This window comes from Mytilus galloprovincialis, chromosome 12 (assembly GCF_965363235.1).
Source record: "Mytilus galloprovincialis chromosome 12, xbMytGall1.hap1.1, whole genome shotgun sequence".
Taxonomy (NCBI): domain Eukaryota; kingdom Metazoa; phylum Mollusca; class Bivalvia; order Mytilida; family Mytilidae; genus Mytilus; species Mytilus galloprovincialis.
The window spans coordinates 58,328,654-58,350,111 of record NC_134849.1 but is presented as its reverse complement, the minus strand read 5'-3'; the positions used below and the strand labels follow the sequence as shown (position 1 = coordinate 58,350,111).

The following is a 21,458-nucleotide window of genomic DNA, read 5'->3' as shown; positions in this document are numbered from 1 at the left end:
ACCCCAAACCTCAGAAGCGTAAAATTCAAAATTTATAAAAAATGAAAGGTAGCTCAAGTCAGTAGATATAAAAAAATTCACCAAACATTCAAACAAACAGACAGACAGACTGAAGGACGAACAACTGTATACCATATTACATATCCTAAGTTGAAGTCATCCCTTCGTAAATTTTACGGATGCCATCACGAGTTGGTGATATCTGATATGCTCCTTATGTCGTAACTACAATACCCTTCCTTTTTCATGAATTTGACCTACCAAATTAGACTATTTACCGGAATTGTAATAACATAAGCAACACAACGGGTGCCACATGTGGAGCAGGATCTGCTTACCTTTCTGGAGCACCTGAGATCACCCCCAGTTCTTGTTAGGGTTCGTGTAGCTTAGTCTTTAGTTTTCTATGTTGTGTCTTCTGTAGTACTATTATTTGTCTGTTTGTCTTTTTATTGTTAAGCCATGGCGTTGTCAGTTTATTTTCAATCTATGAGTGTGACTGTCCCTCTGGTATCTTTCGCCCCTCTTTCAGAAAGATCCATATACTCACAAACAAGTTATTATCTGGAAACTACATAAATGATTATTTGGGCCCCCTTTTGGCCCCTGATTCCTAAACTGTTGGGATCATAACCCTCAAAACCAATCCCAACCATCCTTTTGTGGTTATAAACCTTGTGTAAATTTCATAGATTTCTATCTACTTATACTAAAGTTATTATCTAGAAACCAAATGTCTTCTGATGACGAGGACGACAACGGCGACGACAACAACGTGATACCAATATAGGACCGCAAAATTTTTTGAAGTCGTACAAAAATCACGCAACAAAATGGCACATATTATATAGGCATACTCTTTGTGCAGTAACTAACTATGTGAGCAATACACAACCAATTTGCATTAGAATGAAATAAGCACACTGCATCATTTTAAATCTATGCAGTTGACCTCCAACCATGCATTCAAAACACTATAAAGAATCAAACGTGACTGCACGTTTAATGTGATCTTTATAGGTCAGCTTTCAAAATAAAGAAAATTATTGTATAAAATCATCTTATTCCGATTTTTTTATAAAGATTGATGAAGATGTATTTGTATGTTTATTCAAACATCGTTTTTTGACTGATACATATCAACTCCTGAAAAATTAGTAGAAAAATTGGTATACTAGTATACTAGCTACAAATAAAAACTATACAAAGTGATGCCCCCACACTCATCTCTGAAGCAACTGTCAAGTCAATGTCAATGCAGGACTTTCTTTGAGATATTATTGTGCCTGGCAGACACAATTGATGCCCCCGCAGATGTAAAGTGTTATTTCAAAATAACTTATAACATTTAATTGCTTATACCCCAAAAATGACACCGTTTAACTATCTCCTGAAAAGAGTAAATACAAATCAAAATCAAAAACCCTCACCACATGTACACCTTCAATATATGTACATACAGCCAGCAAAGTGAAAACTTTCTAGCATTCAAACTGTAGGAGGAGTTATCTGGAAATGCTCCTCTTATGTAAGTTAATACTCCAAAAAATGACAAAGTTCAACTATCTCACAAAAGAGCAAATACTAATAAAAATCAAAACCCTGACCAAATGAACACCTTCAATATATGTACAAACAGACAGCAAAGTGAAATTGCCCTAGCATTCAAACTGTAGGAGGAGTTATGCAGAATAACTATATACCGATAATGGGACGGATAGAAGGACGGTACGACAGGGGTAAAACAATATATGCCCCCCCACTTTCAGTTGCCGGGGCATAAAAAGAAACTATATATACTGAATAGATATTAAGGAATAGAAATAATTTTAAATAATAACACTTGCATTTCCAAAAGTGTTTTTGTGCATTGTTCATACCGTTATTAAATCTGACAAATATTGGATTTCCTGTCTTTTATATGAAAGTTTGACATATATAAACTTACAAAAACTGACACTAACTGCTACAATTGCTACAACTGCTACAATTATCAATGTTATCCCGATTGCAGGGATTGTAATGTTCACACCAGTATGTTTCTGTTTAGGTGTGGATAATTCCATTCCTGTAGGTGTAGATGATTCCACTCCTGAAAAGACAATTTGGACAAATCTCACAGCATCAATTTAACTTGTAAACATTTTAATTATATAAACTGCATGTGTTAATTGATATAGAAAACTTCTATATAGTTTCATTATGTAAAACTAAAGGCTCCAAGAAGCCCGTGTAGCTCACCTGATATTTTTACTTACAATTGATGCATTAAATAATGCAACCGTTATACTTTTGTTTTAGTCTCAGAGATATAAGCCAAAAAATGCATTTTACCCCTATGTTCTATTTTTAGCCATGTCTGCCATGTTGGTTAGCAGACATGGTCATCAGACACATTTTTAAGCAAGATACCCTAATGATAATTGTGGCAAAGTATGGTTAAATTTGTCTCAGTTGTTTCATCATCAGAGAACACTTAAAAAAAATTACGAAAAAAATGTTAAAAAATTACTTTAAAGGGCAATAAACTCTTTTCGTCATGTTGACTTACTTGTAGATCTTACTTTGCTGAACATTATTGCTGTTAACAGTTTATCTCTATCTATAATAATATTCAAGATAATAACCAACAAGAGGCTGTCAGAGACAGCAAACCGGATTTTCCTGCAGAGGTCAAACCATGAACAGTTGAGCAAGTATAGACACAACATTTAAGCTTAAAACAGCTCTGAATTTGAATTGTGATTGAAAATTTGATACAGTATGGGTTTGTGACACAAGAAAAATGTGGTCAAGGAACTGAAACTGCCAGACCAACCGCCTGCCGTACAGTACATCCCCAAACCAATAACAGATATTTTCTTCAAAAATCCAGTTAAAAACTGCAAAAATTCCTTAAAATTGCCAATTCAGGGTCAACAACTGAACAATGAGTTGTCTGATTCGTCTGAAAATTCCAGGACAGATATATCTTTACCTGTTGAACATCTTTACCCATTATCAAATTTTCTCTAAATGCTTTAGTTTCCGAGATGTAAGCCAAAAACTGCATTGTACCCCTCTGTTCTATTGGCCATGGTGGCCATCTTGGTTGGTTGTCTGGGTCATGGGACACATTTTTGAAACAAGATACTCTAATGATGAGTGTGGCCAAGTTTGGTTAAATTTGGCTTAGTAGTTTCAGAAGAGAAGATTTTTGTAAAAGTTAACGACGACGAACGCCAAGTGATGAGAAAAGCTCACTTGACATTTTGAGCTAGGTGAGATAAAAATAACTTTGATAAGGCAAACATAATAATTTGTTTTGTGTCCCTTGTGACTCCTTTTAATACTAATAATGTTTTCTTGATATAAAAACAGTTTTTCGTCATCATTTACAAGAATAGATATGTTTATTTATTGTTTTTTTTCAATGATATTTTTTGACTGGTGTTATTCATTGGAGGATTAAATAATTATTTCATTAATATCGTTTTCTTTAGCCTGACTTGGTACATAACAAGTATATGTGTGTATAAAGAAAATTTCCCTTTTCCTGGCAACACTTTATATATATCTTAAAATTAAAAAGAGAAATGCTAACCTTAGTTTAATTATAGCCTTCTTCCTTTGTTTGTCTAATATGTTCTAATGTGTGTTTTTTTTTATAATTATGTATTTGCAATCTACAATGGTTCTAGAAACATACCATCGGAGCATTGTTGAATTCTTTTGGTCAAATTGAAACTCATTGAACCAAGAATGCATGATATATTTAAGCTGCCATTACACTCCCTCAAATCCATTTGCATAAGGGTTGAGTACGTTGTTGCTTCACGGATATCTACCTTTCTCATTGATTTTGTTATGTCTTCATCCTGATTTAAACAGATATAATATATTTCAGAAAGGACTCAAGCTGATAAACTTTTGATTTTAAGAACAATGTAATTTTTTTTATTAAATTACATTAAGATTTACAAAAACTTTTGCATACCGTCTTTTCTCTTTTTGAATGTTTAATCTACTTCATGTACTTGGCATGATACGATACATATGCCAGTCACATTTTCAAAGAATAAAGTTCAATTACTTCTCAATGTCATATCAGAAATTAAAAAAAAAAAACTAAAGGAAGGTGATCTTAATAGATATAAATCAGTCACCAAAATTAAAAGAAAACTGCTCAAAGTGCTTTCAGGATATTGTTCGAAACCTCAAAAATCACCCCTCTTTTATGAATAAAATCCCATAACTCAGAAACTTAAAATCTAAAATTTATATAAATCGAATGGGAGCTTACAACAACAGATAAATAAACAATTAATTTAAAGTTTCATGAAAACTGCTGTACAAGCTTTTTTTAAGTATTTGTCCGAAAACTGTAAAATCTCCCTTTTTTAATGAATAAAACCCCAAAACTAGTAAACATATAATATCTGAAACTATAAAAATCGAAAGGGAGCTTACGTCAATAGATATAAACAATTCACAAAAGTTTCAGGAAAACTGCTCAAAGCATTTTTGAGTTATTGTCCAAAAATTTGAAAATCCCTCTTTTTGTAATGAATAAACCCCTAAAACACGGAAACGTAAAATCTAAAATTTACAAAATAAAAAGGAAGCTAATCTCAATAAATAAAAACAATTCACCAAAGTTTCTTGCAAATTTGTGAAAGTGTTTTTGAGTGTTTTCCGAAAACTGGAAAATTCCCCTTTTTGTAATGAGTAAAACCACAGAACTAGAAAATATAAAACCTAAAATTTATAATAACTCAAAAATAAAACTAGAGGCTCTAAAGAGCCTGTGTCGCTCACCTTGGTATATGTGAATATTAAACAAAAGAAACAGATGGATTCATGACAAAATTGTGTTTTGGTGATGGTAATGTGTTTGTACATCTTACTTTACTGAACATTCTTGCTGCTTACAATTATCTCTATCTAGAATGAACTTGGCCCAATGAAAATTGTTAAAAATTGACTATAAAGGACATTAACTCCTTAGGGGGTCAATTGACCATTTCAGTCATGTTGACTTATTTGAAAATCTTACTTTGCTGAACATTATTGCTTTTTTACCGGTTATCTCTATCTATAATAGTATTCAAGATAATAACCAAAAACAGCAAAATTCCTTAAAATTACCAATTTAAGGGCAGCAACCCAACAACGGGTTGTCCGATTCATCTGAAAATTTCAGGCCAGATAGATCTTGACCTAATTAACAATTTTACCCTCATCAGATTTGCTCTAAATGCTTTGGTTTTTGAGTTATAAGCCAAAAACTGCATTTTACCCCTATGTTCTATTTTTAGCTGTGGCGGCCATCTTGGTTAAATGGCCGGGTCATCGGACACATTTTTAAAACTAGATACCCCAATGATGATTGTGGACAAGTTTGGATTAATTTGGCCCAGTAGTTTCAGAGAAGAAGATTTTTGTAAAAGATTACTAAGATTTAAGACAACAGTGCACACACTGAAATGTCTCGCCTCCTTTACTAATCATTGATTTTATGTTGATAGTCCTAAATGTAAAGCTTTATTACAACTGTCACATAAACTTAACATTAACCAAAAAACCAAACATTGATCAATGAACCATGAAAATGATGTCAAGGTCAGATAAACATGATAAACCATGCCGGGCAGACATGTACAGCTAACAATTCTTCCATACAACAAATATAGTTGACCTATAGCTTATAGTTTAAGAAAAACAGACCAAAACACAAAAACTTAACACTGAGCAATGAATTGTGAGAATGAGGTCAAGGTCAAATAAAATCTGCGCGACTGACATATAAATCATAAAATATTTACATACACCAAATATAGTTGGCCTATTGCTTATTGTATTAGAAAAATAGTCCAAAACTCAAAAACTTGACTTTGACCACTGAACCATGAAAATGAGGTCAAGGTCAGATGACACCTACCAGCTAGACATGTACACCCAGGGATGATTCCACTATATATTTTAGGGCCGCTAAGCGGCCCTTAAATTGGCCAGCGGCCCCAAAAAAAGTACATGAAAATGAATTCCCAATTCAGGAAAATAAAATAAAAATCGATATTTCCGGAAAAGTTTCTGTCACCGATTAAGGCAACTATAATTTTTCATAGTTTGTTGTCAAAACGTTTTAAAATCCGGATAAGAATGCTGTTTACGATCGCATCTTAGTAACAACGATTTAATTATGTCAACATGTGGGAAACAATTTTAGCAGCCGAATACAATTGATTAATATGTTATGGGAGTATTGGATCTTGTAAAAGCAGATCGCCCAGCAGGTTGATAAAAATGGGTGTCAAAGCAGACCTCGGCAGAGAGCAAATTAAAATTTTGATATAACATTGATGGATAAGGTTTAATGGACGCCGATCTCGTAAAAGCAGATCGCCCAGCAGAGCCGGTTATATAATATGATGAAAACTTGTTTTGTAACAGAAATTATTTCCTCAAAAGACAAAAGTTTGAGCAATTTTTGAAAATAATGTTGAAGATAGACCATTCATAAAATACAATGTCATCATTATTGAACTATTTCAAAAGTTTTGAAGATGATCCAAATAATTTTAAAGAACACTGCTTCAATGCTTTAAATATCTTATCAATTAAGTATATGAACTTTTGTAATTGCTTTTCTGAATTCGACAATTGACCAGTTCAATTTGAAATCCATTTGAATTAAGGTAAATTTATAGAGATGACCTGCTGTTGAAAAATACCTGATGAATGATTTTTTTCATTGGTTTATGTTAGCTGAAATATATGTTTTTGTAATAGGCCTAGGTAACTATAGCTAAGACGATAGACTAGTACATCATGTTCAATGATATTCATGTAATAACAGTAGCCCAATCAGAATTATTCAAAATGTTACAACTTACATGAACATCGGTGTACAGGTTAAACTTAATAATATACATTTTCCGTTTTTCAGGAAAATAATGTTATTTCCTCTTAGATTTTATGCTTAAAAAATTCCCAATTAGAATAAAAATTCCCAATTTGATGTTCAAGGGACCCATTTGAAAACACCTGGAATCATCCCTGACACCTTACAATCATTCCATACACCAAATATAGTAGACCAATTGCATACAGTATAAGCAAAACAGACCAAAACACAAAAACTTAACTATAACCACTGAACCATGAAAAATAGGTCAAGGTCAGATGACACCTGCCAGTTGGACATGTACACCTTACAGTCCTTCCATACACCGAATATACTACACCTATTGCTTATAGTATCTGAGATATGGACTTGACCACCAAAACTTAACCTTGTTCACTGATCCATAAAATGAGGTCGAGGTCAAGTGAAAACTGTCTGACGGGCATGAGGACCTTGCAAGGTACGCACATACCAAATATAGTTATCCTACTACTTATAATAAGAGAGAACTTAACATTACAAAAAATTTTAACTTTTTTTTCAAGTAGTCACTGAACCATGAAAATGAGGTCAAGGACATTGGACATGTGACTGACAGAAACTTCGTAACATGAGGCCTCCATATACAAAGTATGAAGCATCCAGGTCTTCTACCTTCTAAAATATAAAGCTTTTAAGAAGTAAGCTAACACCGCCGCTGCCGCCGCCGGATCACTATCCCTATGTCGAGCTTTCTGCAACTAAAGTCGCAGGCTCTACAAAAAATGGTTAAAATTGACTATAAAGGGCAATAACTCCTAAAGGGGTCAACTGAACATTTCAGTCATGTTGACTTATTTGTAAATCTTACTTTGCTGAACATTTTTGCTGTTTACAGTTTATCACTATCTATAATAATATTCAAGATAATAACCAAAAACAGTAAAATTTCCATAAAATTACCAATTCAGGGGCAGCAACCCAACAACGGGTTGTCCGATTCATCTAAAAATTTCAGGGCAGATAGATCTTGACCTAATAGATTATTTTACCCCCTGTCAGATTTGTTCGAAATGCGTTGTTTTTTTAGTTATAAGCCAAAAACTGCATTTTACCCCTATGTTCTATTTTTAGCCATGGCGGCCATCTTGGTTGGTTGACCAGGTCATCGGACACATTTTTTAAACGAGATACCCCAATGATGATTGTGGACAAGTTTGGATTAATTTGGCCAAGTAGTTTCAGAGGAGAAGATTTTTATAAAAGATTACTAAGATTTACGAAAAATGGTTCAAAATTGACTATAAAGGGCAATAACTCCTAAAGGGGTCAACTGACCATTTCGGTCATGTTGACTTATTTGTAAATCTTACTTAGCTGTACATTATTGCTGTTTACAGTTTATCTCTATCTATAATAATATTCAAGATAATAACCAAAAACAGTAAAATTTCCATAAAATTACCAATTCAGGGGCAGCATCTTAATGATAATTGTGGCCAAGTTTGGTTAAATTTGGCCAAGTAGTTTCAGAGAAGAAGATTTTTGTACAAGTTACAAAACATGACAAAAAGTTGTTAACCAGTTGCTTCGCAGGGCGCAGCATTATACGACCGCAGATGTAGAACCCTGAACAGATGGGACAAGTATGGACACAACTTTTAAGTTTGATACAGCTATAAATGTGGATTGTGATTAAATAGTTGACAAAACATAGGTTTATGTCACATTATGATTTTGGACCCTTTGGACCTTAATGTAGACCAATTTGAAAACTGGACCAAAATTTAAGAATCTACATACACAGTTAGATTTGGCATATCAAAGAACCCCATTTATTCAATTTTTGATGAAATCAAACAAAGTTTAATTTTGGACCCCGATTTGGACCAACTTGAAAACTGGGCCAATAATTAAAAATCTAAGTACATTTTTAGATTCAACATATCAAAGAACCCCAAGGATTCAATTTTTGTCAAAATCAAACAAAGTTTAAGTTTGGACCCTTTGGACCTTAGTGTAAACCAATTTGAAGACGGGACCAAAAATTAAGAATCTACATACACGGTTAGATTCGGCATATCAAAGAACCCCAATTATTCAATTTTTGATGAAATCAAACAAAGTTTAATTTTGGACCCTTTGGTCCCCAAATTCCTAAACTGTTGGGACCAAAACTCCCAAAATCAATACCAACCTTCCTTTTATGGTCATAAACCTTGTGTTTAAATTTCATAGATTTCTATTCACTTAAACTAAAGTTATAATGTACTGATCTCAATTCAAATTTCTAATGAAGTTTGCAACAATAACTGCTCATTTAAATACATCATACAATATTTAAATGTAATAAAAAGTGCTAGTTATCACTGAATGGTAAAGATTGTTTTAATTCATCAGTTGGTAGTAAAAATGAAAATACAGTGTATATTGTATAAAACAATGATTAAAGTTGATTCAACTACTATTCTATACAAAGAAAGATAACTCCAATTGAAAATTAATTGCTATTGCACAATATTGTGCAATTAGATATTTCTTGCTATTGTGCAATACTGTGCAATTGAAAATTTCTTGTTATTGCACAATACTTAATATGATAATTTTGAATCCTGATTTGGACCAACTTGAAAACTGGGCCCATAATCAAAAATCTAAGTTCATGTTTAGATTCAGCATATCAAAGAACCCCAAGAATTTAATTTTTGTTAAAATCAAACTTAGTTTAATTTTGGACCCTTTGGACCTTAATGTAGACCAATTTGAAAACTGGACCAAAAATTAAGAATCTACATACACAGTTAGATTTGGCATATCAAAGAACCCCATTTATTAAATTTTTGATGAAATCAAACAAAGTTTAATTTTGGACCCCGATTTGGACCAACTTGAAAATTGGGCCAATAATAAAAAATCTAAGTACATTTTTAGATTCAGCATATCAAAGAACCCCAAGCCCAAGGATTCAATTTTTGTTCAAATCAAACAAAGTTAAAGTTTGGACCTTTTGGACTTTAATGTAAACCAATTTGAAAACGGGACCAAAAATTAAGAATACATACACAGTTAGATTCGGCATATCAAAGAACCCCAATTATTCAATTTTTGATGAAATCAAACAAAGTTTAATTTTGGACCCTTTGGGCCCCAAATTCCTAAACTGTTGGGACCAAAACTCCCAAAATCAATACCAACCTTTCTTTTATGGTCATAAACCTTGTGTTTAAATTTCATAGATTTCTATTCACTTATACTAAAGTTATAATGTGAAAACCAAGAAAAATGCTTATTTGGGCCCCTTTTTGGCCCCAAATTCATAAACTGTTAGGATCTCAACTCCCCAAATCAATATCAACCTTCCTTTTGTGGTCATAAACCTTGTGTTTAAATTTCATAGATTTCTATTTACTTATACTAAAGTTATTGTGCAAAAACCAAGAATAATGCTTATTTTGGCCCTTTTTTGGCCCCTAATTCCTAAACTGTTACAACCAAAACTCCCAAAATCAATCCCAACCTTCCTTTTGTGGTCATAAACCTTGTGTCAAAATTTCATAGATTTCTATTTACTTAAACTTAAGTTATTGTGCGAAAATCAAGAAAATGCTTATTTGGGCCCTTTTTGGCCCCTAATTCCTTAAATGTTGGGATCAAAACTCCCAAAATCAATCCCAACCTTCCTTTTGTGGTCATAAACCTTGTGTTAAAATTTCATAGATTTCTATTCACTTTTACTAAGGCCAGGGTTTTTTAATTTGTTGGTTTACGGATTTTCCCCATGAAAAAGTCGGGTCGGACGGTCGGGAATAAAAAGAAAAAAAAGATCTTTCAAGACAGAAAAATATGCAAATAAATATATATTTCACCTTTCTGACAATATGTTTGTTATGCTATTTTGTCATCATTTCTTAGATTTTAGTTCGATGAAATTGTATTGCTCAGCTGTCATAAACATCGCATGACATTCTAATAATTTTCCGTACAAAAAGGGGGGATGCACGGAAAAGACGAAATTAAATTGTCATTTCACAAACAAGAAAAACAGATTCGCGTAGCTCTTTATCAACTCCAGAAAACTTGTTGAAGTATGATCTTCAAGCACGAAAACGGATTAAAAAAAAAATGTAAAAACGTCGTACGAAAATAAGTTTAAACACACGTGTCAAAAACGAAATAGACTCGTCCACTGGAAAAACGAGAATATCGGGTTAATCTGTTGTCATGCATTCCCGTTTTTTTTATCCAAATGGACGATATTTTTTTATTATCTATAAAACAAGAAAATTCAAAATGATTATCTAATATTCATTACTTTAACTTGATGTCTTCCACCTGTGTACATTTGGACAAGTCTATTTCTATCAGATGATGCATCTTACGGACTGAATACAAATACGGGAAACGAACTCATTGTGTAGTTGGTTTTAAACACAGGTTTCATTTCGCAAAATTATTTGCGCAAACGACATTTCAAGGTCATTTATAATTGATTTGTCAATTAAACTGGAAGTTTTATTTTTTCACTACAGAAAGTGTTATCAATTTTGTTAGTGATTAAAGCATTTCATTTCATAAAAAAAAGATTGTTTAATTATTTTTCAGGGATAATGCATTTGTTAAGGTCGGCGGGAATAAAAAAGCATGAAAGTCAATTTTATTTTTATTCTGAAAATCGGCAAAATCGGGTCGGCGGATCCGTAAACCAACAAATTAAAAAATTCTGGCCTAAAGTTAGAGTGCGAAAACTAAAAGAATTCGGATGACGACGACGACGACGCAGACGACGACGCCAACGTGATAGCAATATACGATGAAAAATTAAAATTTTTGCGGTCTTATAAAAATTGACTATAAAGGGCAATAACTGCTTAAGGGGCTGACTGACAATTTTTGTCATGTTAACTTATTTGTAGGTCTTACTTTGCTGAACATTATTGCTGTTTACAGTTTATCTCTATCTATAATAATATTCAAGATAATAACCAAAAACTGCAAAATTTCCTTAAAATAACCAATTCAAAGGCAGCAACCCGACAACAGGTTGTCCGATTCTTCTAAAAATTTCAGGACAGATAGATGTTGACCTGATCAACAATTTTACCCAATGTCAGATTTGCTCTAAATGCTTTGGTTTCAAAGATATAAGCCAAAATATACATTTTACCCCTGTGTTCTATTTTAGCCATGGCGGCCATCTTGGTTGGACACATTTTTTAAACTAGATACCCCAAGGATGATTGTGGCCAAGTTTAGTTAAATTTGGCCCAGTAGTTTCAGAGGAGAAGATTTTTGTAAAAGTTTACAGACGACGGACGCCAAGTGATGAGAAAAGCTCACTTGACCTTTCAGGTCAGGTGAGCTAAAAAGTCTGGAAAACTGATTTGCCAGACTGACAGACAGACACAGACAGACAGGCAGACAGCATATGGAGTGCAAACCTAAAGTCCCCTTCAACTTCGTAGGTAGGCGACACTACAAACTACTCAGAGTCTGAAAAGACCGGATTTTGTGCTTGACCAGTCGAGTACACATTTTACTGGACTAGTCTCAACATTGTCTCGACAGTACTTAACTGTTCTTAACTGTATTTGACTAGGTCTCAACTTTACTTAATTAGTCTGAATCAGTACTTGATGATCTTGGTGTAGTCTGAAATGGTCTCAACCAAGGCTCGACCAGTCTCGACCTGTTCGACTAGTCTCGACTCAAGTCTCAACCAGTCTGGAACTTCAAATTTAGTCTTGACTGGTGTAAATCAGCCCATTTAAATATTTTAAATTAAATTAAATATAGATCTTACAAAATTCCAGTTGATTTGGTAGTTCTGGTTCATTGCAGTTAAATTAAAGAATTTAATTACTGTGAAAGTACTTTTATTCGTGGGGTACCAATTTTCATGGTTTTAGTGGTTGACTTTATCCACGAATTTAAGTGTCAAATGAAATATAATAAGTGTTGTCCAAATCAAGACATATAAAGATCCCCATGTAGGTTTGACTACAATAACTGATAATATCTAGAGAATACATTGAATATCGGCAAATCTACCAAATGCACTATGAACTCCAACTGCAGGCAGGATTATACCAATTGAATCTTTAAAAACCTAAATTGTACAACTGTTGACCTTTTAATTTTCATACAAAATATTGTTGATCGATGAAAGTCAGATTTCCGGTTATGATATGCATTGATAAAGTGTTCATTTTATATTCTCATAATTCTCGTACGGAAAATAATAATTTCATGGTGGGCTTGCTCTTGATTAGAAAAGAAAATTTAAAATTCAAAGTCCATTTATCAGTCAGGGGCATTACTTAAACAAGTAACTTATTAAATTACCTATATAAGTAATGTTAAAAACGAGCTATTTTAAAAATTACTTTTTAAGTAACTTTTCTAAATGATATTTTTATAGGTGACCAATTATACAAATTTTACTAGTTTTAACAAATTTTTACAGTCATCTGGTTATTTTTCCCATGAAATATAAAATCTAATCCTTCTGAAACACTATAATTGCTTTTCTGACGCACTTATCGTTGATATTGATGCTTCTTGGTCAAAGGTTGGTCTCTTGGGACTATTAAATATCGTTTTCCTTCAAAATCTTGAAGGTAGACAGATATAAATAGATAGAAACTGTTGAATTAATTAAGACTTGAGGTTATATATAATTTGTAACCCAAAACAATTACATATGTTCCTTAAACATGTTAAATGAGTGTTATTACTAATTCTTTCAAAGATGTACAAAATAACTTATTCAAGTAACATTTTTGTCATTATTTTCAAAATAACCCTTTATGTCTATTCTCCTCTCAAATCTTACAAATTCTTAAATTTATGATATAAAATGATGTAAAAATTCATGAAAACTACACTTTAATCCCTGCTTCTATTGAAATTAAAAATAACTCTATTGAGTAATTTTATTTTTTTTAAAACAAAAATTACCTATATAAGTAACTAAAAAGAGTTACTTGTTTAAGTAAGGCCCCTGACTGTTAATAGCATTTATTTGTGTAACTGTTCTCTTCAATATTGACATGTTTATGACCTAATTAAACCCTTTGATGGTCTTTAATCTGCAGATCACTCGATCTCAAGTTAATTAGTGTCAACACTACGATTAACACAGGTGCAATAATTTGAATGTTTACTTTGAAATTTCCCACAATCGAGACAATTCGTTATCTTCGTTTCTAATGGCTTCAATTCTTCACTCAATTTTATTTTTTAGAAATTCTACAATCCATGAATTTAAGAACCCATGAACATATAACTTTTGCTCAAACCATGAAAATTGATACCCACGAATTAATCTTTAATTATTTTCATAACTTTTTCAAATCAACTTGGATTTTCATAATAATATGCAGCTATCTCAGTAATATTATGAACTTACTGAATCCTAGGTTGTTATGTAGTTTGGTGTATTGCTGTCAAATTTAAGGATTAAATTAATCTAGGTAAAAAAAGCTAGCATTTGTAGTTCAGACTATATTCAGATAGTACGCTTTAATTCTTTTTATCACTTTTTCAAATCAACTTGGATTTTCACCAAACTATACAGCTACCTTGGTAATATATTAATTGATCTTACTGAATCCCAGGTCATTATGTAGTTTTGTGTATTCCTGTCAAATTTCAGAATTACATTAATCTAGGTAAAACAAGAATGTGTTCCAAGTGTGGCGTGGTCATTTACATTAAAGATTTGATGGTCAGTTCTTAATCAGTTTAATGATCTTTCATCTTGTTTAATGTGACACTTTATACATACATTAGTTGCACAGTTGAACTGTAATAGTTTATCCAAATAATCTAAGACCATTAATCAATGCCTTACATAAATTAAGAACATGTTTATAGCTCGATCTTGTGAGAAACTTTATGTATTGGTCAGTTATATTGGAGTAGTAGCTTGAAGTAACATGTTGTTTTATAGAGATGGAATTTAGTAACGTTTTGTATTGGAAGTTATAATTGTGAACCTTCAAATATATTATATATATACATGTACTTTTATAAGATTAAACATGTGAACATTAAAGGAGACTTAGTTCAATTCTAACAGTGACTTTATGGTGGCATATATACTATAGCTAGTTCCCTATATTAACGGGCAAGATGGAGTTATACGATCCCGGATACGTAGATCCGAATTAATGACAAAGTTCCTAACATCACACACAAGAAAGCCCCGTTATATCTGGTGGAGGTACCCGAGTTCACAATGTTGACTGGATTTATGATGTACGCGAAATTGGGACGAATGTGCAAACTCATGGCGTGGGCAGAAAGAAGAAACACTTTACGATTTCATTCAAGTGAGACTAGCGGAGCAGTTCTGATCAAATTAGACGAGAGATTAAAATAGGATGACTTTGTTTATGCCATAATGCAATGAAGTGACTTGTTGTAAATATTTGTGAAACTTTTGTGTCAGTCATTTTGTTTCCTTGGTTTTATGAAAACACATTATCATCGAACTTTGAAGAACATTAGAAGAACGCCTGTGAGAATTTTTGATGAATAGAAACCTGAGATGACTCTGAGATGTTACAACAGACTAGCAGTAACGTGTATATCGAAACTTTTGTGTTGGTGACAATGTATATATATGTACAATGTAAATAACAGAGTGGACTGGCGTATCCGTCGATCCGAAACCGGCAAAGAACCGTTATAAATGACAAGTTCCTGATGAAAGATTCGAAGAAGTGGCTCCGCACGTTCAAACCAAAGAAGTCATGTGGACAATATTTTCATGTTTGTAAATAACTTTAAGTTTCCATAACTGTTTTTATCCATTCAGAATGTTTTATGCCTAGGTTTATTTTTGTTTTCTTGTATATTTCTTTTTGCATTTTTTTTTGTATTACACATTTTTTGATTAAGCTAGTTTTTAATCTCTTGTTATTACGAGAGTGGGCGTATTGGGTGTAGTTAAGTTAACCGAGAAGGGTTGCTTATACTAGTTGGAGGTTCATGGGAGTGTCCATGTGAAGATGATTTACAGTGTAGGTAGTTCTATGGTGATACGGTCACATAGAAGTGAAAATTGCAGCTAATTCGTGCTGATTTTCTGAATTGGATTGCCCAGAGATAATGATTAGTTGATTTTAATTGATGCTTTTAATTATTTTATCATTTTGTTTACGCTTAGATTAACGGTCAAAATTCGCGATTAGACCTTACCATAATGTATTTGAATAGATTAATAATTGTCAAACTTGTGTTATATATTTTTATGATTTTTGTTTAGTGCCTCTTTTGTAGTTATGAATATCAAGAGTTTGAAGTTGAAAGGATAATTGTTAATTTAGATTTTAAGAGTAATCTTTTTGCAAGTTTTCCACAACTATTCACGACGTAAATTGATAAATTACATGGTATAGCAATTATCATTATTTTTTTTCATTATTATTAGTTTAGATTTTTTTAAGTAGTTTTAGTCAAAAAAAAAAAAAAAGTTTATTTTTTAATGTTCACATTGCCTCCCCTTATTTTTTACTTATATAATATTTTTGGTATGAATTTTTTTAATTCGAGTGAAAACGAATTTTGTTTAGCGGGGAGTGATGTGGCGTGGTCATTTACATTAAAGATTTGATGGTCAGTTCTTAATCAGTTTAATGATCTTTCATCTTGTTTAATGTGACACTTTATACGATACATTAGTTGCACAGTTGAACTGTAATAGTTTATCCAAATAATCTAAGACCATTAATCAATGCCTTACATAAATTAAGAACATGTTTATAGCTCGATCTTGTGAGAAACTTTATGTATTGGTCAGTTATATTGGAGTAGTAGCTTGAAGTAACATGTTGTTTTATAGAGCTGGAATTTAGTAACGTTTTGTATTGGAAGTTATAATTGTGAACCTTCAAATATATTATATATATACATGTACTTTTATAAGATTAAACATGTGAACATTAAGGAGACTTAGTTCAATTCTAACAGTGACTTTATGGTGGCATATATACTATAGCTAGTTCCCTATATTAACGGGCAAGATGGAGTTATACGATCCCGGATACGTAGATCCGAATTAATGACAAAGTTCCTAAAACACACAGAAGAAAGCCCCGTTATACAAGTACACAGATGCCCGATCAGCACTATCATTTTCTATGTTCACTGGACCGTGTGAAAATGGGATAAAATCTCTAATTTGGCATTAAAATTAGAAAGATCATATCATAGGGAACATGTTTACTAAGTTTCAAGTTGATTGGACTTCAACTTCATCAAAAACTACCTCGACCAAAAACTTTAACCTGAAGCGGGACAGAGGAACAGACGAACGAACGGACCCACATACCAGAAAACATAATGACCATAAATGGGGCATAAAAAGCTAGGATTTGCAATTCGGACAAAATTCAGACAGTACACTTTAAATTTTTTAATATCTTTTTCAAATCAACTTGGATTTTCATCAAACTATACAGCTACCTTGGTCAAAATGTTGGTAATATATTGATCTTACTGAAACACAAGTCGTTATGTAGTTTAGTGTATTGCTGTCAAATTTCAGAATTAAATTAATCTAGGTCAAAAAAGCTAGAAATTGCAGTTCAGACAAAATTTAGATAGTACACTTTAAATTTTTTAATATCTTTTTCAAATCAACTTAGATTTTCATCAAACTATACAGCTACCTTGGTAATATAATAATAATAATGATCTTACTGAATCACAGATCATTATGTAGTTTGGTGTATTGCTGTCAAATTTCAGAACTAAATTAATCTTGGTAAAAAAAGCTAGAATTTGCAGTTCGGACAAAATTTAGATAGTATACTTAAAAAAAATTTATAACTTTTTCAAATCAACTTGAATTTTCATTAAACTATACAGCTATCTTAGTAATACATTGATCTTACTGAATCACATGTTGTTATGTAGTTTAGTGTATTGCTGTCAAATTTAAGGATTTAATTAATATAATCTAGGTCAAAAAAGTAAAATTTACAGTTCTGACTAAATTCAGAAAAATCTTTAACGCCAAAAGCCACACCTATACTGAGGGTACTTAAATCTTATTAAGATGCTTCTTGTTTGGCAGGTGTTTTTTTTTTTTAAACAAAATTTCCTAAATTCTGGAAAAAAACCCAGAAAAAACTACATAGGTTTAATGGTTACATACAATAGTTATAATATTATCTTTCTAATGAGGTAACAACAGCCAACAATATCACTGTGTAATTAACCTCATATTAGAAATATATCTTTTATTATAATTATGGATAAAGTATATTTAATATAGTTATATAATTTCTTTAATTTTCTATCCCTTTTTGATATATATTATATTAATATATCAACCAGATGCTCTGCAGGGCGCAGCTTTATATGACCGCAGAGGTTGAACCCTGAACGGTTGGGGCAAGTATGGACACAACATTCAAGCTGGATTCAGCTCTAAATTTGGATTGTGATTAAATAGTTGACACAGCATAGGTTTCTGACACAGAATGAATGTGGTCTAATGAACTTAAAATTTTTGTTTTGCCTTTGAGCAATTCACTATGCTGTTGAATATTAATCCTCTCAAAAAAATGTTTGAAGAAATTTTCTTTTTATTTATGAAATCTGAAATGAGAAAAATTTAACCCCCCCCCCCCCCCAATTTTTTTTTCACATCCCCCTTTCCTTAATTCCAAAACCGATCTCAATTCAAATTTCTAATGGAGTTTGCAACAATAACTACTCATTTAAATACATCATAAAATATTAAAATGTAAAAAAAGTGCTTGTTAAAGATTGTTTTAATTTATCAGCTAGTAGGAAAAGTGAATATACATTGTATATTGTATAAAACAATGATTTAAGTTGATTCAACTACTATTCTGGACAAAGAAAGATAACTCGAATTGAAATTTCTTGCTATTGCACAATATTGTGCAATTAGATATTTCTTGCTATTGCGCAATACTGTGCAATTGAAAATACTTGCTATTGCACAATACTGTGCAATTGAAGATTTCTTGCTATTGCGCAATACTGTGCAATTGAAAATTTCTTGCTATTGCACAATACTGTGCAATTGAAGATTTCTTGCTATTGCTGAGTACTGTGCAATTGAAAATTTCTTGCTATTGCACAATACTTAATATAATAATTTTGGATCCTGATTTGTACCAACTTGAAAACTGGGCCCATTATAAAAAATCTAAGTACATGTTTAGATTCAGCATTTCAAAGAAACCCAAGAATTCAATTTTTGTTAAAATCAAACTAAGTTTAATTTTGGACCCTTTGGACTTTAATGTAGACCAATTTGAAAACGGAACCAAAAATTAAGAATCTACATACACAGTAAGATTTGGCATATCAAAGAACCCCAATTATTCAATTTTTGATGAAATCAAACAAAGTTTAATTTGGGACCCCGATTTGGACCAACTTGAAAACTGGGCCAATAATCAAAAATCTAAGTACATTTTTAGATTCAGCATATCAAAGAACCCCAAGAATTCAATTTTTGTTAAAATCAAACTAAGTTTAATTTTGGACCCTTTGGACTTTAATGTAGACCAATTTGAAAACGGGACCAAAAATTAAGAATCTACATACACAGTTAGATTTGGCATATCAAAGAACCCCAATTATTCAATTTTTGATGAAATCAAACAAAGTTTAATTTTGGACCCCGATTTTGACCAATTTGAAAACTGGGCCAATAATCAAAAACCTAAGTACATTTTTTAGATTCAGCATATCAAAGAACCTAACCGATTCATTTTTTGTCAAACAAAGTATAATTTGGACCCTTTGGGCCCCTTATTCCTAAACTGTTAGGACCAAAACTCCCAAAATCAATCCCAACCTTCCTTTTATGGTCATAAACCTTGTGTTTAAATTCCATAGATTTCTATTTACTTATACTAAAGTTATGGTGCGAAAACCAAGAATAATGCTTATTTGGGCCCTTTTTTGGCCCCTAATTCCTAAACTGTGTGAACCAAAACTCCCAAAATCAATCCCAACCTTCCTTTTGTGGTCATAAACCTTGTGTTAAAATGTCATAGATTTCTATTCACTTTTACTAAAGTTAGAGTGCGAAAACTAAAAGTATTCGGACGACGACGACAACGCAGATGACCAATTTTTGCAGTCGTATAAAAAGGGATCAAACATTAAAGAAATTATTAAAATATTTCTTCTGGTTAGTGGTGATGTGTAAAGCAATATCTCCTGCTTGGGGTAAACTTATTAAAAAGATCACACCTACCAGAGAGTTTTAAATTCTAAATAACATTCATTCAAAATTGCAACATCCTGTTAAACTTAAATCGCAGGTCTTTTTGAATTCTCTAGATAAGTAATACACGAGTTTAAGAAAAAGTAGGGCTTTCTTTTTACCTGTAAAACACACTTGTACTGAGGTAATTAAACCATATTAAAGTGCTTCTTGTATGCCATGTCTTTAAATTTGACAAAAAATATTTTTAATTAAAATTATTTTTTTTTGTTACTTTGGAACACATCTCCTTTTTTGAAAGGTTATCAAGGGGAGTTATGAAAGTTCATGATATTAAATTCTTGTTTTAACAAAAAAAGATGTCATTTTTAAAATTTCATAACTTTTTTAAATCAGCTTGGATTTTCATCAAACTTTCAGCTAACGTTATTACATATTTATCATACAAAAAAACAGGTTGTTTTGTATATTATTGTATTGCTGTCAAATTTAATGACCTAGTTAATAGGTAAAAAAAGGCTTAAATTTTCAGTTTTGACAAAATTCAAATAAATACCTATAATTTGAATATTTAAATGTGACAGCAATAAACCAAATTACCTAATAACTTGTTTTTATGTAAGATAAATATATAATAAAGATAGCTGAAGATTTGGATGAAAATCCAAGTTGATTTGAAATGAATTAAAGTGTACTACATTAGGCCAATTAAAATTATTTGCTAGATTTTCATCCCCGCCCGCCCCTCTGAAATCGTCCCGCCCCGATTTTTTTTATTTAACAAAAATACGATTTCCGGATTTTGTTCATGTCCGTTACCGGGAACCATCGATAATTTCGTTTCATTCAAAACTTCCTGTTTCAAAATTCGTTTTTGTATTTCTTCGAGTAATCTAACGAAAATGATTAAGTCGACACATTCTGCTCCTCTATGAGGACAATATCATTTACCGAGAGTAGAGATTGATAACAAGAAGGGCATGAAATATTCCAGTTACGAGTAAAACGCCTTGTCATTGAACGCAAACTGCGGTAGTCACAAGTGAATCGAAAACCGTGTTTTCTTCTTTATTTATTATTTACACAATGACTTTGTGTCAGGAAATTTGGACTGTGAATGATACCCAGAGCGCAAGAATCGTAGAACAAATTGGTACAAAACACATGACATGATTAAAGAAATTGACACAAGCACGAACTTGTTTGATTTATGACCTTATATTGAGAAAAAAGTCGACAAACACACCGCTGATTTTAATTATAACAAGCCCTTATATTTACCCATGACTGTTGTTTTTGTTGACAAACAGCAAACACCCACTGTAACTGTCCTAATACCCTCAATTTAGTCATTAAACAACTACTACTTTT

General features: G+C 32.1%; 1 protein-coding gene across 1 annotated transcript in view; it reads right to left on the bottom strand.

The window, feature by feature from the left end:
• LOC143055609 (uncharacterized) overlaps positions 1-21,458 on the bottom strand; it is a 59,941-nt gene that overhangs the window by 2,486 nt on the left and 35,997 nt on the right. Inside the window, exons 12-13 of the mRNA XM_076228772.1 lie at positions 3,689-3,857; positions 1,949-2,092 (exon numbers count right to left, since the gene is read on the bottom strand). Of these exons, the coding sequence (XP_076084887.1) occupies positions 1,949-2,092; positions 3,689-3,857 (313 nt within the window). The remainder of the gene's footprint in view (positions 1-1,948; positions 2,093-3,688; positions 3,858-21,458) is intronic.